The 23,578-nt window shown below is 45.4% G+C and overlaps 1 protein-coding gene across 1 annotated transcript in view; it reads left to right on the forward strand.

The window, feature by feature from the left end:
* Positions 1-1,940: 1,940 nt before the first annotated feature.
* The window catches only part of LOC311357003 (pleckstrin homology domain-containing family A member 5-like), a 68,132-nt gene continuing 46,494 nt past the window's right edge, over positions 1,941-23,578 (forward strand). Inside the window, exons 1-3 of the mRNA XM_084476876.1 lie at positions 1,941-2,453; positions 2,543-2,619; positions 3,437-3,494. Coding sequence (XP_084333002.1) covers positions 2,362-2,453; positions 2,543-2,619; positions 3,437-3,494 — 227 coding nt within the window. The 5' untranslated portion in view covers positions 1,941-2,361. The remainder of the gene's footprint in view (positions 2,454-2,542; positions 2,620-3,436; positions 3,495-23,578) is intronic.

A 23,578-nucleotide genomic window follows, 5' to 3' on the forward strand; every position in this document is an offset into this window, starting at 1 on the left:
ATGCCACGGTGCACCCAGTATCCCTCCTCTCTGCTTCTCCACGGTCTTGTCTAATTTACGAGCTGATCTACCGCAGGCACGGGCACGTCGGCCTAATGGTGGAAGCGCCACACGCTCTTCCTGGTGGGGTGGCTGCCAAACGGGACCACCCGCCCTCCTTCACTTTAATCCGTGTGGAGACGTTGCCAGAGCGCATGCATGGAACCCCCTTCCTCCTCCTCCTCCTCCTCCCAGGCTCTGGTCAGGACAAGAGAGCCCCACTGCCACGCTGGCACCGGAACAAAGTGCCGTAACAGCTGCTTGCTAATAAATTCTGTGTTGATGCCTCCAGTCTAACCTGTGCCACCGAGCGAAGCCTTGTCGTTTCAGAGCAATTATGTAAGAAGACATTTTGCACCGTTAACCAGACCCAGCAATGCAGGTCTCTGGCTAATTATTGCCTACTACCTTTACATGTTCAGGCACTTTATTAGTCTATCTCTATCTCAGGTATGAGTTGGTGAGTGGGTAGCTGTTTCTCTAGTGTTCTTTAACGTAATACAATTATTCCGCAAGCACGGAGATATAGCATTTTGAGTATGAGTATGTGATATATTGGATGACATAAGATTCTACACAGTTGGGGTTGTGGTGAAATAATATAGGCTATGTAATTCTTATTTGATTTAGATTAAAGATTAAGCTGTTCCTCAAATCTGAGCTTGTTTATCCTATTTCCTTACTGCTTCGGTTCTATTCAAACTCTGCTTTAGTATCGCTCAGGAGGACGTCTACGCAGTGTCCACTGCCCGCGCTCAATCCGTGAGACATGATGTCCACCAAGTACTTCCTCGGCGTTTGGTGACAGGCTATCGCAGCGGAGCAAACAGCCATTGTCCCGGAGGCTTTTCATGACTTCACATAAAGGATGAGGATTGTCCATAAGGCTTTTCACTACTGAACATAAAGGGTATTTAGTTAGTCTGTCTCCAGAGAGCATGATTGGCTGGGAGTCGCGCCAGGCCTTCTTCAACCAAAACGGGGATCCAGGCAACTGTCTGACTGCAGCAGAGAAATGCTCGCAATTGTCAAAGGAAGAGTCATTGATGAACAAACTTGGACCCCTAGGCTGCCAGATAAGTCAATAGCACTCCCCGGAATGGCCCTGGAAGTACATCCACACTTCAATAACAAGCCGGGATTTCTTTGTGAATCACGCCTGTAACCCAGGACATAGGTCAAGAGATGCTGATGAAAAACTCAGGACACAATAAGAAGGCCAGGCACGAAGTAGCCTAATAGAAAAACTGGTTCTGTCCAAATCGTTTTTTGTTCTGAACTGCCTTCTCGTTGGGGAAAAATATGAAGAGCCATAATCATTGTTCTGAAGTGATTTGGGTGCCAGGTTTCAGGTTAGTTGTAATCCCTAAAGTCCTTAATCCCTAAATTCTGGGTAATATGGTGAAATAGAGAATCCCCAATTCTGCATGAATGCTGACTGTAAGGAGTCATTCAGTGGAAAGGTGCAATATACATGTATATATTAATAAGGTGCATACGTGTGCATGCACAATTGCACACACACACACACACACGCACACACGCACACACACACACACACACACACACACACACACACACACACTCTCTCTCTCTCTCTCTCTCTCTCTCTCTCTCTCTCTCTCTCTCTCTCTCTCTCTCTCTCTTCAGGTTACCTTGTCGTTGGGCATATGTCAGATATGGCCAACGGGTCCCTGCTGGGGATAGCTTTCCAATACCTCACACACTCCCCCACTGTAGTAGATTTTACCCGGTGTGTCCCGCACACAAAGCCACATGCTGCTGCTGATAAACAAGCGGTATGGTGTAGTGTTGGGTGGCTGGCCTTTGTACGACGTGAAAGGCTGACCCTGCAGTTTCAGTGCACAATGACAGGAGGCGGGGCCTAAATATCAAAAGATTTTGGAGGTGTGTGGGTGCGTGTGTTTGAGTGTGTGTTTTTATTAGTTAGCGTCTTTGTTTACGCAATACACCTTGCACTTGGCTAGCTTGCAAAACTTTGAGTCTTCCAATTACATTTCGGTCTAATATCGTGTGGATATCCTGTCTCCCCCCTTACTGGAGTTACAGTCTAATATCCAAACGCCTTTACCAAAACGATTCACCCAAAACGAATTATTTATGTGAGCTTATGTGTGCACATCCCCTGCAAGTTCGTTTTTTATTTTTAAATATAAAATATTTATCTGAAATTTGATTTCAGTTATGATGAGCCTCTGAATATTAGCGGGGCTCCTGGGGCTCAGGCGCCGTTGCCAAGGCTCCCGTGTACGAGCCGCGGCGGCGGAGACGCGCCGCCGCGTCTCTACAGTACTGCTCGACATGGCGGCGGACCTGCACCCCGAGTGGATATCCTGTCTCCCCCCTTACTGGAGTTACGGGGTAACGCGGGATGGACGCGTCTTCTTCGTAAAGTAATTAACCGGGACTTGGACACGGGCAAAGTATATCCCCATGTCCGTTTTTAAACGTGTAACGCCTTTTCCGTTTCTTACCCCCACAGCGAAGAAGCCAAGAGTACAACCTGGCTGCATCCAGTGAGCGGCGAGGCGGTGATCACCGGCCACAGGAAAACTCCAGGTACGGCTGTTATCTAGTCTTTACCGGGTTTGTTACCCGGTATAGCCGTCGGTTTGTCCACTTTTAGCCGTCAGGGTGAAATTGTCACGATTGAACCCCCGGGCTTTGAAGATAGATGCGCGAGCGGACTTTGGCGCTCGCGCTTTAAAACAGAAAAAGACTCGTCTTGTGCCCACTGCCCACCACCTCTGTCCAGGTGTCACTTTGGTCTCCCCTTCTGAAGTTGGACACTTGTATATTATATAGTATATATATATACTATATACTGGCGAGCTACCCCGTCCATCTTCACATCCGAGTAGATACACTGAGAAAGATGACAATTATGTATAACAAAAAAACACACCCGTACAGGTGGATATAGAAGGTGTGTTCCTTGAACAATACAGAGCATAAAATAGAGAATATTATAAAGAATCTGAAAGATATAGCCTCTATACTATAAGCATGCGGGGATGTGGTTAAACAGAGCCCCCTGCCCTAGTGGGCTACTGTGGGCTTTAGCGGCAGCGTTGTGCTTTGACAGTGATCCAGCAACAGCTGCTCAATAGTGAGCCAGCGCATGTGAGTCCATATATTTATCTGATTCGTAAGTCCTGTCCACTTCAACGCCAAATACAATGTAATGGCTCATTCTTATTCTTTGGTGAATGCTAGAACCGAGAAAAAAAAAATCACCGCTGCGCTTTTTAGTGAGGGCGCTGTGAATATCTCTACATGTTTGACAGCCAGCATGGCAGTTCATTCACCGTTTTATCTCTCTCTCCCCCCCCCTCCCCCCCTCTCTGTTTTGGCACGACCCATCCCCTAAATACAGACCTACCCACAGGGTGGGAAGAAGGATTCACTTTCGAGGGAGCACGATGTTTCATCAAGTAAGTCTGAAAGCACCCCGTCCCTCCTCGTTATCATCAGGTTATTATGTCACCGGGATTCATTCATAACAGAACACCCCCATGCCTTCAGAGTAGCACGACGACACGGGTCCCAATCAAACGGGAAGCCCTTTACAGCTCCGTATTTGCCTGCACTGCACCTCGTTAGTTAATCATTACACGGTCGCTCCACATATATTTGGGCGTAGTATGTAGCCTACTCTTTTTTTTCTCCTTTCAAACTTTGCTGTGTCTGTCCCTTGTTGATCCTCTCCCTCCGTTTACCAGTAGCGCAGTGCTGTTTATTTGAATTACGTGCTTGATGATTATTATAACTCAATGTTATTATACTGTAATTATCTGTATAATCATAATGTTCATATGTCAAGTGCATCTGAGCCACGTTTATCTGGTTGGCCTTCCTACTATACCACCTGCTCTTGAAGGATAGCGTTGAAGGATTGTCCCTGTCAACACTGATTCTTCAGCTGGCTGCTGCTTGAGAATAGACAAGATTAAAATCTGGTTGTATTCCCAACATATTGTTCACAACACATTTCAGCACGGGCCTTTATTAGAGCCTTGTGTGATTCTGTCTGGCAACATACACAAATGCCTTCTTCGTGAGAAGATTAGAGTCACACAGTATGTTCCCCCTAATATATTGTTTCTTTTCATCCACTAAGTCCGTGTGCCTGCATGGCACACAGGAGCAGATTCAGAGTACCCCGCAGAGAGGTATTCAGAGTGTATGAGAGGGAGTCGATAATGTCATCTTACCCTTCTAAATCACGGCCTCCTCGCTTCAAAACAAACACACAGCCCACCGGTCGGTCATTAATTGAACGTTGTGCGTCTGCCACACCACTCAGACTTGCACGGGGGACGTTGTTGTCCGGGCTAGACGTCGCAAACAGCACGATGTTGTGAGTCAGTGTGAGTAATTACAAGGTGCCATACAGATTCCTTCAAGCTGTTGTTGGCCGTGGTGTGCAGACAATGTGTGAGCTTGTGTGTGTCTGAAGGAGAGGGGAGGCTGCACTTGGTTTGACCCGAGGGTCGCTGTAGTAACGGGGAACTTGGTTTAACCTCGGTGAGGTTGGCACAGGCCACAGCGGTGTTTACCCAATGGTGTCTCTGTTGTCCCTTTGTTGGTTCCCCTCTGTTGTTCTAAATTGCGATGCAGGTATCCACCAGGGAACCTTATAAGGGCAATCACCAGTCTTCCTCTTCCTCTCATGCACTCAAATGTACTGGGTCTGTGGCACTATCAATGTAGTTGAAAGCCATAGCTGAGATGCTTTTTAGAACCATCAATGGAGTGAGAGCTTGTGCCTGATGGAGTTGAAGCAGGAAGCTGAGATGTTCTTTTGCTGGAATCATCAATGGAGTTGGAACGTCTACCCCAGATTTCTTGAGGATCTTCAAGGTACCTCAAACATGTGGCTAAGGTGTTTGATGTTTGTTGTTCGTTGCTTGTTGTTGAGTCATCAATCCAGCTTCTCTGAATTTAATGCGATCATTGTTCTTATATGAGGGGTGTTGACAATTTCGGCTCATAACTATCTCTGACAGAGCTCCACATCTGTCCAGGCACTGTGAGAAGCTGCCAAGTAAATCCTCTGAAAATCCTCCAGCACCAGTTATTTTAATGACCTACCCTTCATAGTGAACGGGGTAATGCTGTTCCACAATATTAATAGCCTTTTCAGTTTGCTTACACTTTGTTTTTATTTTGTATCTCGTCACTTTCCCGATGTCTTTTTTGGAAAAAACAAGCTGTCTGAATCCAAGCCATATGACCACACTTGGATCTGTATGAAGGCTAGCTACGTAGCTTAAGCTGTTGCTGTTGGGGTACACAGCATGGACTTCAATGAGCAGATTGTGCTGACATAGCCTCTCCCTCTGATTGGATGTGTTGTCAATGGGAAGCGTGTGGGGGTTCGTGGTGCCGGTGTGACAACAGTGTGCAAGGAAGGCCAGACTCATCTGCGAGATTTGATTCCTTTATGGGATTGTGAATGAATTGGAGATCGATGCAGATGTTTGATCAAATCAGTCCCTATGAGTCTTCCTTCGCAGTCTGACACTCTGTTCCCAGGTTATATTGTGGGTGGTCGGGCTGCAAAAACGGCCTCTGATTCTTTTAGTTTTGTGGAGAGGCTGTGTCAGCTGCCAACACCTTGCACCTCAGCCCCCGGCCCATGGGGAAGTTAAACATCAGCGAACTGTGACCTTGCAATAGCACCCGCCCAGCGTGCAATAATACCGCGTGTTTTATGATTAGCTTGTTACGACATCACGAGAGTAGGCATGTCCCAACTTTATTGAGTCCACGTTATGAGAGCCCATGTAAGCATACACCGACACGCACACACGCACGCACACATGCACACGCATGCACGCAAACACAACCGAGAGGCATCCCAGGACAGCCTGGAGAGTGAGATAGACGTTGATGAATGTCTAGTGTCTAAATTAAAGAAAAAATCCCATTAATGAATGGGTTGGAACATGCAAACACTTATTTTCCTTTTAATCCTGTACCTAGATACATCACTTTTGAGTTTCCGTGGGATTTTCACATGTTTAGCAGCTCAGCACTAAGCCCTACACTGAAATACACTGCAGTGGATGTGGTTTTTGAATATACTGAAAAACCAGGATCGATATAGATAACACGATTATATTAGTAGAAAATAAGTATTATTGTACGTCATTGATTTAATTCTTTCCAATGCCCGTATTGTTGGCTATGCTCAGAAGTGATGTGCTCTGAACACTAAACTAAGAACTCTGGTCGACATTACTGTTACACTCTTCCAAAATGTATCTCGGGTTGAATAGATATGAAACATTAGCATGAAGCCTAAGGTATACCAAGCATCTTATGTGCAGGAATGGTAGTCTCTGGCTTCATCTATATTGCAGATTCCCATGCTTTGTAGTCAACTCACTGTTGGTCTCCCCAGCCTGTGCCCTTGTCACTTCATATTCCCTTGAATAATAACGCCGATCTCCCATTGTTACGAATGGCTAAGCTTCAAGTAATGAGGCACTGTCTCGAGACAGACTGTGCTTTAAAATGATCAGACCGACTGCTGGCTAATTATTCAGGCTGTATTTTTGTTCGTCTTCTGGAGACATGGCTCTTCAAGTACATTTTTTTGCTCTCCTAACAACTCCTTTGTGTAAATTGCGACATCAAAATGTCGGCCAGCCTAGTGCTGAGACATGATGTTCATTAGGTTTTGTATTTTTGGATTTCCGCTGCTGAATTATGTATCATAGACCACAGAAGATGATGATGGTGTCAATTGTGGCCAATTTTTGTTAGAAGTCTCTGTAGTGGATCACTGATCACTGAGCTTTGGGTGATCGTTGAATGCTGTCTAAGTGCACTTTATAAGTAATATGTTCAGGGTGCTTGTTGTTGCTGCATGGATCAATATTGAATCCTCCTATTGAACAATATGATTACTACTCAAAGCATCTTAGTTCAATTTAGTTTCCCAATGCATCTGTCCTCTTATGGATGAGTCAATTGGTGTTCTGCCTGTCATCTTCACTTGAATGTAACTGTTTTGGCATTTGATGTTATGTGGTTGGCATTTAGGTTATCTGCCAAGTGCATTGATTGAATGAGACATACCGTTGACCCGAGAGAAATTAGGCAATTGCACGAGGTAGCCGCGTGGGATTCAGAATGTGTTGAGTACTTGCACTGTCTTCATTTTAAAGACTTGTGGTCGATTCAGGTAGGAAGCACAGAGCAATGGACCAGGCACAGCTCTTTGCAGATGATCATTCACTTGCACTGTTACAAACGTTGCTAATAAGGTTCACGATAGAAATTTCCCAACATGTATGTTTAGTTTATATTCAACACAAAGGTACAATATGCAACATTTGCTGTATCAAGCTATCTTCCGACTCAATTTTGAAGATAAAAGCTCTTCCCACCCACCTTCAAAAAGCGAGGCTTGCTGAGAAAACGAGATATGACATTTCTCTACCCTGCTGCAGAGTCTGAGCAATTAACCTAGATCCCGGTAGCCTTAAAATTAGCATCCACATGACATAATAATGTGTTCCCTAACCATATTGTATCCTTGTACTCTAAATGTTGGCTCGGGTGTACGACTCCCAGCTGAAATGTACTCGGTTCGATCCCAATGTCATCCTCGATCAAGATTCCCTAAGGCCTACTTTCCTTAATCACTTCTATGTCTAAATTCACTGTAAGTCGCTTTGGATCAAAGCATCTGCTAAATGGTTAAATAGTAAATCGTAAGCTTAACTAGCAACCATATGCGACCCCCTTCCCACGTGGGCTACAGGGGGGGCTACTACTGTACTTAGACAAGTGCAGCCTATAGCAAGCGACACCTATCTGAAAACACTTTCACAATAAGGTCACTGAGAGCTCCGTCACTAGGGCGTGACCTGGGGAAGAAGGTTAAGTTTTGCTTTCAGGGTCGAGTGTACAGTCCTTCCCTCAAAAGGGGGGAGGATCATATGACTGTGGATGCTGACTCACGGACTCTTTCCCTCCCTCCCTCCCTCCCTCTCTCCCTCCCTTTCTCCCTCCCTCTCTCACACACATACAGCTCACGTGGGAGGTATGATACAAGATGAGAAACAGAAGATTTGGGTTTGTGGATCATCAATCCTGTCTGTCTGTCTCTCTAATGCCTAAGAAGGGTGGGTGGGGGGCAGACAGACAGACAGGCAGGCAGGCTGCTTTGGGCTGCTAAGACAGCTCTCACGTATTTAAGTCTCAGTGGGGGTCTCTGCCATCTGGCCTGTACCTCGAGCAAACTGTGCTAGTGGATTGTGTTTTTTTTACGTTAAGTTGAAAATGTCTGCTGTCGTTTTTTGGTGTGTGTGTTGTGTGTGTGTGTGTGTGTGTGTGTGTGTGTGTGCGCATGTGTGTGTGTGTGTGTGTGTGTGTGTGTTCATGCGTGTAAGAGAGCTATTGATATCAATGGCTGCTGCAGGTGCTGATTAGGGCAGTTTCCTCTGGGACTCGGCAGTTCAGGTCAGGCTCCGGTGCTCTGCTGTTTTTAATTCCTTCTAGAATGCTTGGCCACCGTCCGGCCAAAGGACTGCCTAACACCTTGCACGCTTTACACGTCCGTCGACGGCTGGAGGCTTTTTGACGCATCTATGTGTTTTCCCGGGTTGTATTACAAAGGCGATTTCATTGGACAGTGCACTTACGCGTATATTTGCATAACACGATCTGATTGGGTGACGGATCCGTCGCTGCCTGAAAAGTTAAACTTTTCTCAACGTTTGGACGCACGGAGCCGACTTGACGGACGGACCCACAATGCATTTCGGGAGCGTCCCATGCAAAGTCAACGAGATCCGTCGACGGACGTGTACAGTCCGCGCAAGGGGTGTCATTGCTATTTGCATTTGCTATGAATCGACTCGGCCTGTTCTTGTTTTTTTTATCCTCTGTAAGCTTCGCCCTCTCAGACCACTGTGTGCTCGCGTGGATATTGAAAAGTCGGGCACCGTGACGTCGGTGATTGGTTGTTTTTCTGTGACGCATCACCGCCCCCCCCCCCGGTTGTAGACTCTCCCACCGCTAGTGTACATCCACCGCTCCGACCCAGCAGGTAGTGAAGAATGGCTGGCAGAGAAACAGTCCACTGGGTCCTTAAACTGCTCCTGCAACTACTAAGCCATTCAGCTTTTTCTGCTCAAGCGTCGGCTTGTGAGAGTGTAGCTCAATGAATATCGTCATTTCTCATATTACCATAATGCCCAGGGAGGAAGAAATAGCCTATGGTAATTATTTGGTTTCAAAGCCTCTAAGTCTTAAACGGCATCTATGATTTAATGCTGGGAGAGCTCTTGAACTGCAAAGTAATCCTTTGTGTAATCTGCCATGAGCCAAGCACTGCTGATGTTGGGCCCAGCTCAGTCTGCATTGGACTGCATTGATAACAGGCAGGGCTAGCTGTGGCCTGTCTGTGGCCTGTCTGCTACTGTGTGGCCTGTAGCTGGAAATCGGGATCTTCCAGGAGGTCACAACCTCAGCCCACCAGGAATACAACTCTGTAGTATCCCTAGCAAACAAACTTTAACTGAGCGTTATCCATTATTAATTTAGCACTAACCTACTTTATTAATTTATAATTCGATGTTGTAGAGTGTGGGTTATAACCAGAATACTGCAGATAAGACTAGGTAATGGTTATCAGGATACATGACATCTTTTTCAATTTGATCTAATGTAAATTGCTGTATACTTTTGGACGGTTCTTCATGGGTTACATGATTTAGTGCTGTTTTAAGTATTTTAAATCATATTTTCCAATTGAAAACTGACAATGGGACCAAAGCGTGTACCACTCTTTCAAAGCGTTTCACCCTGCAGGGCAGGGTCCACAATTAACACCTGCCACCATTCAATGGCGCACAGATCTGCCCATTTTGTAGGTCAAGACACATCAGGGTTACGTATTACAACTATTTCTTGGAAAGTCGATTTTTTCCACCCTGGCAGGTAAAAAGACAGAATTATACAGTACATCTGGGACCCTGCAGGCTGCCTACCTTGAATATAATGGCCAATTGTTGCATGTCTTCAGAAGTCTCCTCGCAATAATGACCTTTTCATGGCGTTTGGAGCGGCAGAGAGATCACACTGTACAGTTTAAACGCTCATCAGCCAGCGAGCCTAACCTGTGTGCACTGATGGAACCTCATTATTTTCTTTCTGGCAAGGTGCCTGTACTCTGTCATTCCTGTGAATGGAGTCTTGGAATCAATTAAGCTGTTAAATAGGCACCAGGTTCCTGCTGAGTCAAGGTGAGGTGTACACACTTTTCCCATCCCCCCTCTCTGTCTCTCTCTGCCTCTCTCTCTCTCTCTCTCTCTCTCTCTCTCTCTCTCTCTCTCTCTCCCTCTCCCTCTCACACTCTCTCTCTCTCTCTCTCCCTCTCCCTCACTCTCTCTCTGTTCTCTCCTGTCTGATCCTGTCTCAGCCCAGCAGACACGGCGAGCACCGGGGCCAGTTGTTGTCCAGATGGGCTGTAATGATTAGGGGGCCTCTTGGAGGCCATCGCTCTGCTGGCTGCGAGTGCGGGGATAAAACGTCTGCGGAGGACTTGGGAGTAAGTTGGGCACTGTTTCCTCACGCAAATTGTTACAAATGCACTCACTCGCCATTTGTTTAATCTCAAGCCAAACCAGGGGTGGGTTAGTCATTGAGTTTTCAAACAGCTTCTGTGGAATAGAGGGAGAGAGGGAGAGAGAGAGAGAGAGGGAGAGAGAAAGAGAGAAAAAGAGAGAGAGAGACGCGCCACCCACAGTAATGTGTCTCTCTCTCCCTGTTCTCCAACAGAATGAAGGGGGGTACAGTGCAACGTGGATATACTGAACGCTGCCCAGTTTTCAATCTAGCAGTAGGAGCAGCAGATGTGTTAACGTCCCAGCTCCCTGCCTTTGGTTTATGCCTTCCCTCTGCTTTCATAACAAAAGTGTTATGTCTCGCTCTCTCTTTCTCTCCCTCTCTTTCCCTTTCTATAACACTATCTATGTCTCTCTTCCTCTCTCTCTCTCTCTCTCTCTCTCTCTCTCTCTCTCTCTCTCTCTCTCTCTCTCTCTCTCTCCCTCTTTCTCTTTCACTACCTATATCTATGTCTCTCTTTCTCTCTCTCTCTCCCTCTTTCTCTTTCTCTACCTCTATCTATGTCTCTCTTTCTCTCTCTCTCTCCCTCTTTCTCTTTCACTACCTATATCTATGTCTCTCTTTCTCTCTCTCTCTCCCTCTTTCTCTTTCTCTACCTCTATCTATGTCTCCATCGCTCTCTCTCTTTCTCTATCTATGTCTCTCTCTCTCTCTCTCTCTCTCTCTCTCTCTCTCTCTCTCTCTCTCTCTCTCAGGTGTTTGTTGCGAGAGGAAATCCTGTCACCAGGCCATTGTGTCTGCCGGTGTTTTCTCACTCGCCCATACGTTTTTGTAATCCTCATGCAAATCCCTGTTCTATACCTCCAGCTCACTGACAGGCAGCACAAATGTATTGCTGCCTGATGCGCTGGCCTTTGATGTTACCCATGCTGAGAGAGAGAGAGAGAGAGAGACAGATACACAGAGGGAGAGAGAGACATAGAGATAGAAAGAGAGAGACAAAGAGAAAGAGAGAGAGAGAGAGAGAGCGAGAGAGAGAGACACACACACACACACACACACACACACACCCACACACACACACACACCCACACACACACACACACACACACACACACACACACACACACACACACACACACACACACAGTGAGAGTCACAGACAGACAGACAGACACAAAGGGAGATTCTCAATAATTGGTGAAGGGTAAAGTCGGCCGGTATGTCGATTTGCCTCCACCGGATTAATCTTTTTCGTAGACTAATCGGGCTGAGAAACCCCGATTAATCTTTTCGTAGACTAATCGGGCTGAGAAACCCCAGGCTTTGTCGTGATATGTTTACTTTCTGACAACGTTGTTCATCTTTGCGTGGACTTGAAGGAGCCAGATAGAGATAAAAACAGGGTGTAATGGGGAGGTGGTGCCAAATCCCAGGAGAGGGTTTATTATAATCTCCCCGACAAACAACCCCAGCGAGTTGAATAACCTGTAGCGCCGTTCATCGTTCATCAGGCTGCCAGGCGTTTTTTCCCTTTCAGCCATCCTCGTCTGGCTAAATATTGGTTGTTTAGTCCTGCCCAATGCCATCTCTGTGGACACTGCCTGTGGCCTGATATTCTTCTGCTTACCTCATTCCAATTATGTCGGGAGTATTCATCTAATCCATAAATGTTAACCCTGTAAGAATTAATATTTTAGCTGAACTATTACCTTATCCCTCTGATATGGTGCTCATATTAAGAGATGATGTGTGTGTGTTTGTGTGTGTGTGTGTGTGTGTGTGTGTGTGTGTGTGTGTGTGTGTGTGTGTGTGTGTGTGTGTGCATGAGCATTTGTGTCTGAGGGTGAGTGCGTGTGTGTGTTTATGTGAGAGGGTGAGGGAGGGTGTCTGTGTGTGTTTTCATTTAAAAGCATGTATGTTTTGTATAGGAAGGCAGAGAGCACTGACAGTGTCCAATGCAATGCATTTATTGCTTAATCGTGCAGTGACTGCACTGCTTATGTCAGCAGTCTTTCTCTTCCCCCTCCCCCCCCGCACTAACACACACACACACACACACACACACACACACACACACACACACACACACACACACACACACACACACACACACACACACACACACACACACACACACAACCATCGGTCATTCCATTCCGGTTTGAACTAATATTTGACGTCCAAGTGCTAAGTAAACCGTACATTCTGACTTGCTGAGCTCTATTGTCTACACTTGGCCTGTTTCTCTCAGACGGGTCATTAGCCATGTCTTTGCCTTCGACAACAGCAAAGCAATATGCAGGGAGGCGATGGGGATCTCAAACGATAAGGGAGCGCTACGTTCCTAAGGGAACGTAGAGCTCTATTTGGATCAAACCTGAACCCTTGGCTGCCTGGTGCAAAGCTCATCCCCAGGATCTGCTTCTGTCCTCCCCCAGTGCTTCCTGCTCCCCTGCGCTCGCCGTCTGTTCGGGGTCAGCTGACTCACAGACAGACAGGAGGGGCGGCCGGCTTTGCCCACAAATCCATGATGTCATCTGCGGTCTCTCTTGACTCTTATCAGATGTTTACTTTTCTTTGTGGGCTGCCAAGTGAACTCTTGCCTCACAGCTCAAATCTCGTCGCCAGCGCCGTGTTTGTCAAGACTCGCATTCAGCCGAACTTATCATGCACTGTTTTGAATCCCGAGTTCAGATTACGATTGTCAGAAAGTTGTCATTGGAGTGACTGCCATGATTTGTTGCCTGCATGATGATGGTGGTACTCATTCTTAATAGTAGTTAATCTTAGCCAGCCTGATTTATTGTTGGCTTGGAATCTAGAGTGTGGATGATGCACATGTATTATGCATTAGGATAACTATCTCTTTCTTATTCTCTTTCTCTATTTATGCCTCTTCTCTTCCCTCTCTATATCTCTCTGTCTCTCTTTGTCTCTCTATCTCGCGCTCTGAATGTGGTTGGACCACAGTTGTTGTATTGTTATGTTTTTTTTACTGGTGGTTTTCATGAATACAACCTTCATTTAGCTAGTAATGTGGTTACTACCTCCCTCTGCCTGCTTATGGTTTTGCTGTTTCTGGAATGGGACAGATACATAAACAAGCCCCACCTGCCCCACACTATTTCTGCTTCTTATTGAACAGATATTGATTGTATTTGTGTGCAACCATTCAGACTAACTAACTCAGTTTTGTTCAATATGCTTGAGACAAATGTGTAAACGGTGGACTGCCTTTGGGATTTGCCACCACTGTATTTTCATTCCTAATGTCAGAGTCGTTCATTGAGTGTTGCTAACGTGTGCATTGACAATGTGTTTGAAATAAGTCAACTCAAACTCAACGTGATTGGAACGACTCCTGCCGTTGGCGTGCTGCCAAACTTGAAATTTGCTCTTTTCTTCAGGAGGAAATGTTATATGCACAGTATATCCCATTGGAATTGGTTTTGTCCTGGTGATTTGTCCCAGTGCGAGCGGATAGAGTACCTGCTGAGTATTCAGGCATGTACTCGGGAGCTGTAATGACATTTGTGACTGGAGGCAACGTAGCAAGGTATTGGAGCAAAATACTTTAACTAAATGATGTATCTCCCGATGTTCATATTCAAGTGCGATATGTGCTATTAATATTCACTATTACATTTTTTTGATGTGTAATTAATTACATATATATGTCAATGGATTTTGCACCACATTAAAGTTGGTCATCTGCAGAGCCAACCACAAAAGGCCTGAAAGGATATTACACAGCACAACACAACCAATTGACTAATAATATAGTTAATTTTGTCAATTATGTAGTCTAATCATGAACCTTTTGGCAGGTAAAACTAGTGTAGCATTATCAGAACCCTCCTACTTCTATCACTAAGAGCTACCAATGGACTACACTGAACCTGTGGGAGATGAGCTGGACTTATTCAGTGGCCTCCATTAATAACACACTGAGCTCTTTGAGTGTGGGAATGAAGTGTTGAGTGAGCATGAAATATGCTTCTTTATAATAATATTTGCAATAATAACGTGAACCTGTATAGTTCACATTGTGAAAATATGACTTCACTAGTAAGAAAGTCTGTGTCAGTGTATTTTCGGTGACACTGCTTGCCTCTGGTTTCAGTTTCAGTTGAAGAGCAGATTGGCATGTTTTTACTTCTAGTATGAGAGCATGAAACGGGAAGATTTATATCTAATTGACGGAAAATGCGATTAAGATGTTGGCGACTACTTCTGTGGTCACAGAACTAAAGAAATGCTGGGAGATATGATCCAGCTGCCTTCATGAGGAGCAGATTTTATGGCATTGAATTTGATTCTTTATTTTGTTTTCGAGTTACATCCTGTCTGTTACAACATGTATTCTACATTGTCCTTTTTCCCATGAGAGGGAACATGAGACCGCTTAAGAAAAGTCATTCATTTTACTTCATTTTAGTGCCCTTCGCTCCATCTCTTATGTAAGAGTGCCTCGATTTCATAAACTTTGTTTCAGCAATACATCTACTGCATCATTTCCGGATTGTTCGATGCGGTTACATTATTTTCTAGTAATGTCGTAGAGTTAGTTAAAAAATAATGAAGCTGCTTCTAAAAATAGCGTGGAAGTTGAAAATGCTTCAGCGTTCCGTCTTCCTCTGTCTCAAACGAAATCACAGATTGCTTTGGTCTTTTTTTAAACCAGCTCAATAAGCAACAGTTTATGTGTGTGCTGCACGTTGCCAAAATATAATTTACACTGAATGTCTAAGCTACCGAGCTATTATTAGGGTTCGTTGTCTTGCCCTTAGCAATTAGGGTTCGTTGTCTTGCTCAGGGACACCTCAACACTCAGCTAGGAGGAGCCGGGGCTTGAGCTAGCAACCTTCTGGTTTTAAGTCAACCTGCTCTACCTCCTAATTCAAGCCAGCCCATAGGTCGGGTTAGGGTAAGGGGTTCAACCCGCTAACCTCTTGGGTGTGTGTGTGTGTGTGTAGTGTGTGTTGCATTCGCTGGTGTGTGTGTTGATGCTAGGTGTTACTACGGCTGGGGCACAGAAGCACAGCAAGGAGTAATACCTCACTCTCTCTGTCATGTGTGCTGTGATGCAGTGGAGCAGATTCATTATTTGATATGCTCCTCTATCCTTTGTCTTGAAGTTATTTTAAAGCGAAAATATTAAAAATACATCAGCAAGGAAAAAATACTGGTTTATCGTCTGGCAGACTGCGATTTAGAAACAACCAAAGTCATGTGTGTTTCTATTGCAGAATATTGTCTAATTTTATACCATATATACCAGACGCGGGTATATTGTTCTGTATTGGATCTCAAGACTTTTCTGATCACCTATATTTTGTATTATACATTATATATATATATATATATAATATATGGTTATGGTTCTTGTTATGCAGCATCATTTAGATAACTATGCATGTGTAGAAAGTCAGAAAAACACTGACAGGGAAAAACACAAACAAAATGGTGTGCATGTGTGTTTTGTTTGTATGTGTGGGATTCCGTACATGAGATAAATCTCACTGTTTACAATGAATTGTTTGCACTCCTGACCTAGAACAGCCTGTTCTTTCCCTGTCTCTCATCACTTTTACAAACTCAGCTCCTGTGATGTGTTGAGAGGGTGGCTGCAGTTGGGCACTGTAGCACCACCATGCTACATCAACTGTAAGTGAAGTATAGGTTGCTAACTATGAGAATTAGGTTTCTAAGACTGTATAGTGTAGTGTCAGTCTCAGTTTGAAAGTGTTCACTATTTGTGACCACTTCTTTTGACCAGCAGAGGGCAGCCTCATTGCATCGCACATTTGCAAAGATTACCTCTTAAAGATCATGCCCATCTTTGGCAGAACACTTTTAACTTTTTGGCATCTGAAGTACACCTACAATTAGTATTTCTAAATATTTGTAGATCAACAATATTTTTTTCCTTTGGTCTTCTGTTCTTTGCCTTGTTTTTAATAACAATAAGTAGGCCTACAATTCCGATCCTTGTGGAGCCATGAGAGGGCAGTATTGTATTGTTTGCATACAGCTATGTTACACAGATATCCAAGGGGATTTTACACAACAATAACATTTATGACCACAGATATCCTGGCCCTCCTTGTGACTCCCACTAGGGTCGACCACCATGAAGCATATCGTCATAAAATGTCACTCCAAAATGTTTTCCTTGGTGTGTTTTAGCAACACGCCTTATATTACATCACGGTGTGATACACAGTGCTTCACATCTTCCTCCTTTTTATTCAGCCAAGAATTGAGAATTGATACTATGATCGAACCTAGTGTTACAACACGTCGCGGCATTTCTCACTTCAACGTGACACGCGCATGTGAGAATCACATCATCTGTGTTTGTTTCCCAGTCACCGTGATCGCTTCTTAGTCGGCGTCTGTTGTCCTCCCCTTGGAGCTCAGCCCACTTACAGTACTCTGTCTTTGTCTCTTCTGCTTTTTCTTCTCCTTCCTACGCACCTCCTCACCGTGCGCCTCCTGCACGTTGAATCATCCTCTCAGGTAAGTGGCACTTAAGCGCATGGTTTAGAGAGGGCCCTAGTGTTCTCCTCCTCGCTCTCCCGGAGTGGCGAGTCAGAAGCGTGGGCGTGGGCAGCCTTGAGGTGTTGCCGTACGTCGTCGAACGTGGCGTGACGTGTTGGCACCGTCTGATTCTGTCGCCCCCCCCTCCCCCCCCCCCCCCCCCCGGAGGCTGCTTCCTGTTAATGTCTGTAAACGCCGTTCTCTGAATTCCCACATTTGGTCACAGCTGTTCCAGGGATTGGATGAGGACGAGAACGGAGGCCGAGCGATGGCGCTGCCCTCTCGCCGGGATTAAGAATGCAGGCCAACAGGGTGCAGGGTGTTTACACTGTGTGTGTGTGTGTGTGTGTGTGTGTGTGTGTGTGTGTGTGTGTGTGTGTGTGTGTGTGTGTGTGTGTGTGTGTGTGTGTGTGTGTGTGTGTGCGTGCGTGCGTGCGTGCGTGTGTGTGTTGGGCTGTAATGACACGTCTGTGAAGTCATCATTAACACTGCATTTGCACATTATAGAAAAACAACACGAGATGTGCCATGGTTTCCTTGGTGGACTTTTAGAAGGATAATGTCTATCTATTATTATATAACTGTTTCAAATCGTGTGATATAGTGTTGATTTAAATGAACAGCCTACTTTGTGTGACGTGTTCGTTTAGTCTTGCTGCACGGCACCCAGAGCTGTGCTGCTGGGGTTCTTGCCACACTGCTGTTTTATCACCAGAACGCCCTAATTAGTAAGACTAATTCACAAACCAAGCGCGTAATCCTTCCCTTATGCTGTCAATTGCTACAGCTAAATCTGCTTGGACTAGACCAGACGTAAACAACAGTGTGTGTTTGAACATGTGTGTCTGTGTGTGTGTGTGTGTGTGTGTGTGTGTGTGTGTGTGAGTGAGTGTGTTTCGCAATTCCTTGGAGTAGATGGTCGAGGAGCTCTGCCCAGTTTGCTCCTCGCGTGCGGCATCGCTGAGTTTTAAGTATTAGTGTCAATGTTGAGTTACGATCAACAGTGTACGCTCATCATGACATAACATAGTTTACACACACACACACGCACACGCACATGCACACACACACACACACACACACACACACACACACACACACACACAGCTGTCGGTCAGAGTATCCGGGGGGGGCCCGGAAGGGAGCTGTCGTTGCATTAACGTGGAGCCTCTATCCCTGGGCAGCGGTCACGACTGCTTTAAAGGGCGTTGTTGTGTTTACGGCTGGGAGATCGGGAGAAACGAGGAGGCTCGGCTTGTGGCGGTCTATTATTACTCCTCCACTCTTGAGGCGTTGGTTGGGGGAGTGGTGCAGCTGCAGCAACAGCAGCCCCAGCAGGTGCACCGGGGCAGGTAGCGGAGCCACCAGCACCACTGCACCACTGCAGGGTGATGTGCGTGCACACATGATGATATCCACCACCGGCATGGGACTGCACAGCCAACGTTGTTTTGAAACCGTTTCCCGCCAATAGCACTGTGTCTGTCGCAACACATTCCCGCCTTTAGATTCACAACGTTTGATTTACAACTCATGATACTCGTCTGTTGTGGCGAGAGATGACGTCGCCAGAGATAGGCCACATGAAAGAAAAAAAACAGGCCTGTATTATTTGTCCGCACTATCTCCTCGTTTGATCGGTGTCTCCCCCTTCTCAGAGTCCATTGTTTTGGGGCAGGATTGATTGGCCTTGTTTACAGCATTGATTTACAGGATGTCACATCTGCATGGGGTCGGCTAGAATGGGTTGATTGTCTTTAGCTGGGAGTGCCATACCGTGCTACCTATTCAGACCCTCCAAGTCCATACATGCAATGATAGCTTCAGGAAGGAGGGAAAGGAAAGGTCAAGCAGCCATTAAGCACCGCGAGGCTCTGGTATTGTGGCTGTTCTTCCTCTGTTTTGAAGTTTGACTGTGCATGAACGGGCATGTCGGTTAACACGAGCCGAGTGTGTTGCAATGTCATGCTTGGTTGTGAACCGGGAATTTACAATGGCTCCTAAGATTGGTTTATTGTCTTCGCCTTAGGAGCTAAACCATCCCTGTATACATTTGCATGCTATCAAATCAAATGTGACCCAAAGCCACGTGTTTTTTGAATGTGCTTTGTTTTTAAAACTGGCTTTACTCTTTTTGAACCAAAACACATGCAAATGACCCGCATGACTCAAACCCATGACTGAATCAGCATGGCCTCACCAAACAGCAAGTGTCAGGAGTCCGAATTTGTTATCGTGCTGCAGACCGACTGCATTGCTGCAGGATCTTCTCCCGGCCCTGTTGGTTCCTGACACGTGTTTGCTATGTACCTGCCAGAGGCTGACGCGTGGGCGCAAATCAAATAATCTACCTCAACAGGCATTTCTACCACGTGCACCTGTAACCTAATCAAGCTATTTCCAACGCGTGCATCCGTACCCCTGCTATACCCACAACCACACAACACGCATGCACGCGGTGACATTTTTACACGGTGACATATGCATGCGCATTCTCACACGTGCGTCTTAAAAGCTCTCCGTTCCCAAGTCCTGCAAATAGGCTTACTATTTATGTGAGAAGAAAAAATGTGCATCGCCTCACATTCTGAATGTATACCTCCAGCCTGGCCAGGCCCTGTATGGGACTGGGCCAGTGCTGCACTTTGATGCCAGGGGCGAGCGTCTAAACCATGGAAACTAGAGCAGCACTCTATCCCATAATCTGCTCGTCAATAGCAGTGTCACCAGAAGGTCTGTCACACAGCACACACTATTCTCTATTATCTTCTCTCTCTCGCTGTGTCACTCTGTCACTCTCTCTCTCTCTCTCTCTCTCTCTCTCTCTCTCTCTCTCTCTCTCTCTCTCTCTCTCTCTCTCTCTGACTGCAGTCTCTGTGTCTTGCTTATGGAGGTGAATGTCAAAATACTTTGATGCAGTCAAGGTTAATCTATCCGCAGTGGTTCACTTGGGTATTGTGGGATCAGTAATGTGGAATTGGGCTTTTTTTGTGTGTGTGATTGGTGCACATGTGCATATATGACACATATATTCACATGTGCATATATGCATACATGTCACATTGACAGCCTTTACACCACGTCATTGGCTTGGGTGGAACTAGGTCACAGCAGGGTGTCTGGACCTACAGCTCACCCGTGTCCAGCATGCTCTCTATGTTGAGCGGCAAAATAACTCCTTGTACCACAGTACTCTCACTCTCTTTTCTACTCACTCAATCACTTGTGTTTTCTCTATCATTTCAGCCCCTCCGTTTCTTCTGAGCTGTAGCGTGTCAACCATTTACATCTTTACTTTTTTAACCATTTACATCTTACTTAACCGGCACCTATTGAACACTTCAATAGCTTTGGCGATGCTAAGTTCTTGGTAAGCAATTGATGACATGCGTGTTTGTTTGAGAGTCGTTAACCGTATTTGCTAGGGAAGACAACGAGACAGTTACGTTCAACCGATATGCAAAAACATGTTGGGTTTGTTGCATTACTTCTCCTCTCCTAGATTAACAGCAAGCATATTCCTGTAGTTTGACAGAAGACAGTCTTAGCCACAGCTGCAAATCCTAAATGGAATTGCAAGCATGTAAATATATCCATTTGATGTTAATCAAATTGCCCAAAATTGTACGGATAGTAAACCTTTAATCTCATAATGCTGACTGTTTAAGTAGAGTAATGAATGTTTTTGTGTGTAATTATGAAATGATTATGGTTCTTATCTGTTATCTGGGGTTTAATAACAGCCCTATGTGCCCCTTCCTGCGAAACAGCAGAACTAGGTCTGGCTATTATTAAAATAGAGACATGGGTGTTCGCATTGTCAGTCCTGTCCTCTGTGCTCATGCAAAGCAGGGGAAGCATCCAATGAGTCATTTCAACCATAAACGTTGTACTAGAAGTGGATGCTCATTACGTGTTACCGTCTATTCCTCTGGGGATGTTTATGAGAAGCATTCAGGTGGCTGGTTCCTGTGGTTCTCACTCTCCAGAGCTCAGCTTTCGTCTCATTGGCCTCATTAAATCAATACTTTAGCCCGTTAATATCCACACCACCATCAAGCGTGATTACACCTCCAGACCCATCGCACTGGATTCATTAGACTCACAATGAACTGTCAGCACCTCTGCTCGTGGCGCAGCGGGCAGGGTGCTGGATGCTGGAGGTGTAAACGACGATGATTGTCCTTGGCTGGAACGTGTATATGTAGGTGCCGTGACGACTTTATTCGTGAATCATTTAGGACAGGGGTTTAGGGAAATGCCTTTTCCCATGGCTGGATTAGAATTTCACGCTCGGTCTCACTCGATGTTATCCATTGTCTCTCCGCTGGTGGTTTTTCTTCTGTATTTCACGGCTGCTGTTTCACTTCTCTTTTTTTTTACTTCACAACTCTGTTTGTTGGTTTCTTTACTTCTACTCATTGCCTGTGTGTGTGTGTCAGCCAGACGGTCACTTTCTCTTTGTCCTCAGGGTAGGATGATGATGATGATGTCCAAGCCTTCATCTTTCAGGATCTCTGACTGCACAACTATTAGTAATTTGAGTGTCATGGGGGCGGGGGATGGAGACAAATCCCCACTTCCTGCTCCATGAGAAGATAATAGGTTCAGGGAAATTTCTATTGACATTTGGAGGGCCACTTCCAAGGGCCTATTTAGAGGTAATAGTGTATCTTACCCTTGCTAATCCCCCCTCTAATTGCTGTCTAATTGCTGTAATGCACGCACAACAGGCCCCCTTTCATATTTATGGGCTAGGCTGAACCAAATTATCCGTGTCTCCTTGCCAGCCCAGCCTCCCAGTGCAGCCGAACCAGACATGCTTTTGGAGGTTCATTTTTTAGGTTCCACATGGCTAGCGTAAGTGTGTCTGCCAGAGGCGGGGTTTCCCTCCGGAGTGTGCGGTATAAAACTATCAAACAGCATTTTTACGTTGACATTACTATTTTAGAAAAAATAACCAGACTTCAATTTCAGTCTGATTTTAGAAATAATGTAACAGCCCCCCGCTCTTTCAGATTTGTAAGCAAAGGCTTTCTACCCACTTTGCCTCGTGTACACGCCTGATATATCAGGGCTCGCACTCCTGCATCCTTCCCCATTCCATGTTTGTCTTCCATCCCATCGCTCTGGTGTTTTGTTGGTAGTTGGTACACCCGTGGTTTCACACGCGCCGCAGAACGTGTGCAGTGCGCCGTCCCAAAGGGTCTAATGTTGACGAGGAAACCATTAGGTTACAAATGACGCGTAGGCAAATCATCATCCGGTATCATTAGTGTGTTAGCCGAGCCGACCACCCTATTGTTTCCTATTATTATCCCTCCTCCTCGTTTTCTGTGATTATCTACTCCTTCAGTTTTGGGAGGGATCAACACCAAACCACGACCAAAACGTCTGGAAGATATCAGTGCAGTATGGCTCTCCTTTGCGAGACCAAACATTGCCATTGCATACTTTAATTAAAATTTATGTTTTATAGTATTGTTATTTGATATTAAAAGTGAATGGTGCAAAAACACTCAAATCGTTCACTCCAAACGTGAACATGGGCATTGTCAAATGAAATACACACATGTCACCTGGTGGTTAGGAGGTTTCCAAAAGGTTTGGTACCTCTGTGAACACAGTGTCAACACTCCAAGTGTCAACACTTTTGACACTTGGTATGCGGGCCTCTTTTTGCTTGAAGGACCCTTGATGGATGGGCCTCGATAGATTTTGCTGTACCTTGAAGGTCTTCGAAAACCTTGAAAATATTGTGAAAACTGACCCATAAACCCATCCTCAATAATGCCTGACCTTAAGTATTTTTTTTCTTTTTGATTCAGTTAAAAATGGCATAGTTACGGACGAGTCACGAGTACATGTATGAATATTATTATGCAAACGAGTCATCATTATTCAATCAACCACCAGTCCACTTCAGAGTGGGCCCATTAAGGACATGACCCTTAGGTTATGTGGAGAGCATCAGCATTAGCATTTTAGCATGCTCGTGGAATACTGCGAACACGACGAGTTGGCTCATGTAACCACACCCCTTTTTTTTTCAGAAAATGCCAATGCGGCATCATTTCTAGTTTGGCTTGTTGACACACAATCTTAATTAGCAGATACTGTGCCTCTTGCGAGGGAAGGGAGACGCTTTGATCGGCTGATTTACCCAACTTGTCAGAAGCAGGGATTGAAGCCAACACTTCTGAGAGTTTGATCAGGGTAAATTGTGGTGGGGGAAAAAGTCTAGTCTTGTCCACCGTTTTGGAGAGTTTTAAGATTTTCCAACATCATTGGCTGCTTTGACCTGCGAGCGTTGAAGTTCTTGGCTGTCCAAGCAGCGAAGGACTCCAAGGTAGGGCCCAGTGTTACTTGGTAGTGTGTGTGAGTC

The sequence above is a fragment of the Micromesistius poutassou genome (genome assembly GCF_964030765.1).
Source record: "Micromesistius poutassou genome assembly, chromosome: 13".
In the NCBI taxonomy this organism is placed as follows: Eukaryota; Metazoa; Chordata; class Actinopteri; order Gadiformes; family Gadidae; genus Micromesistius; species Micromesistius poutassou.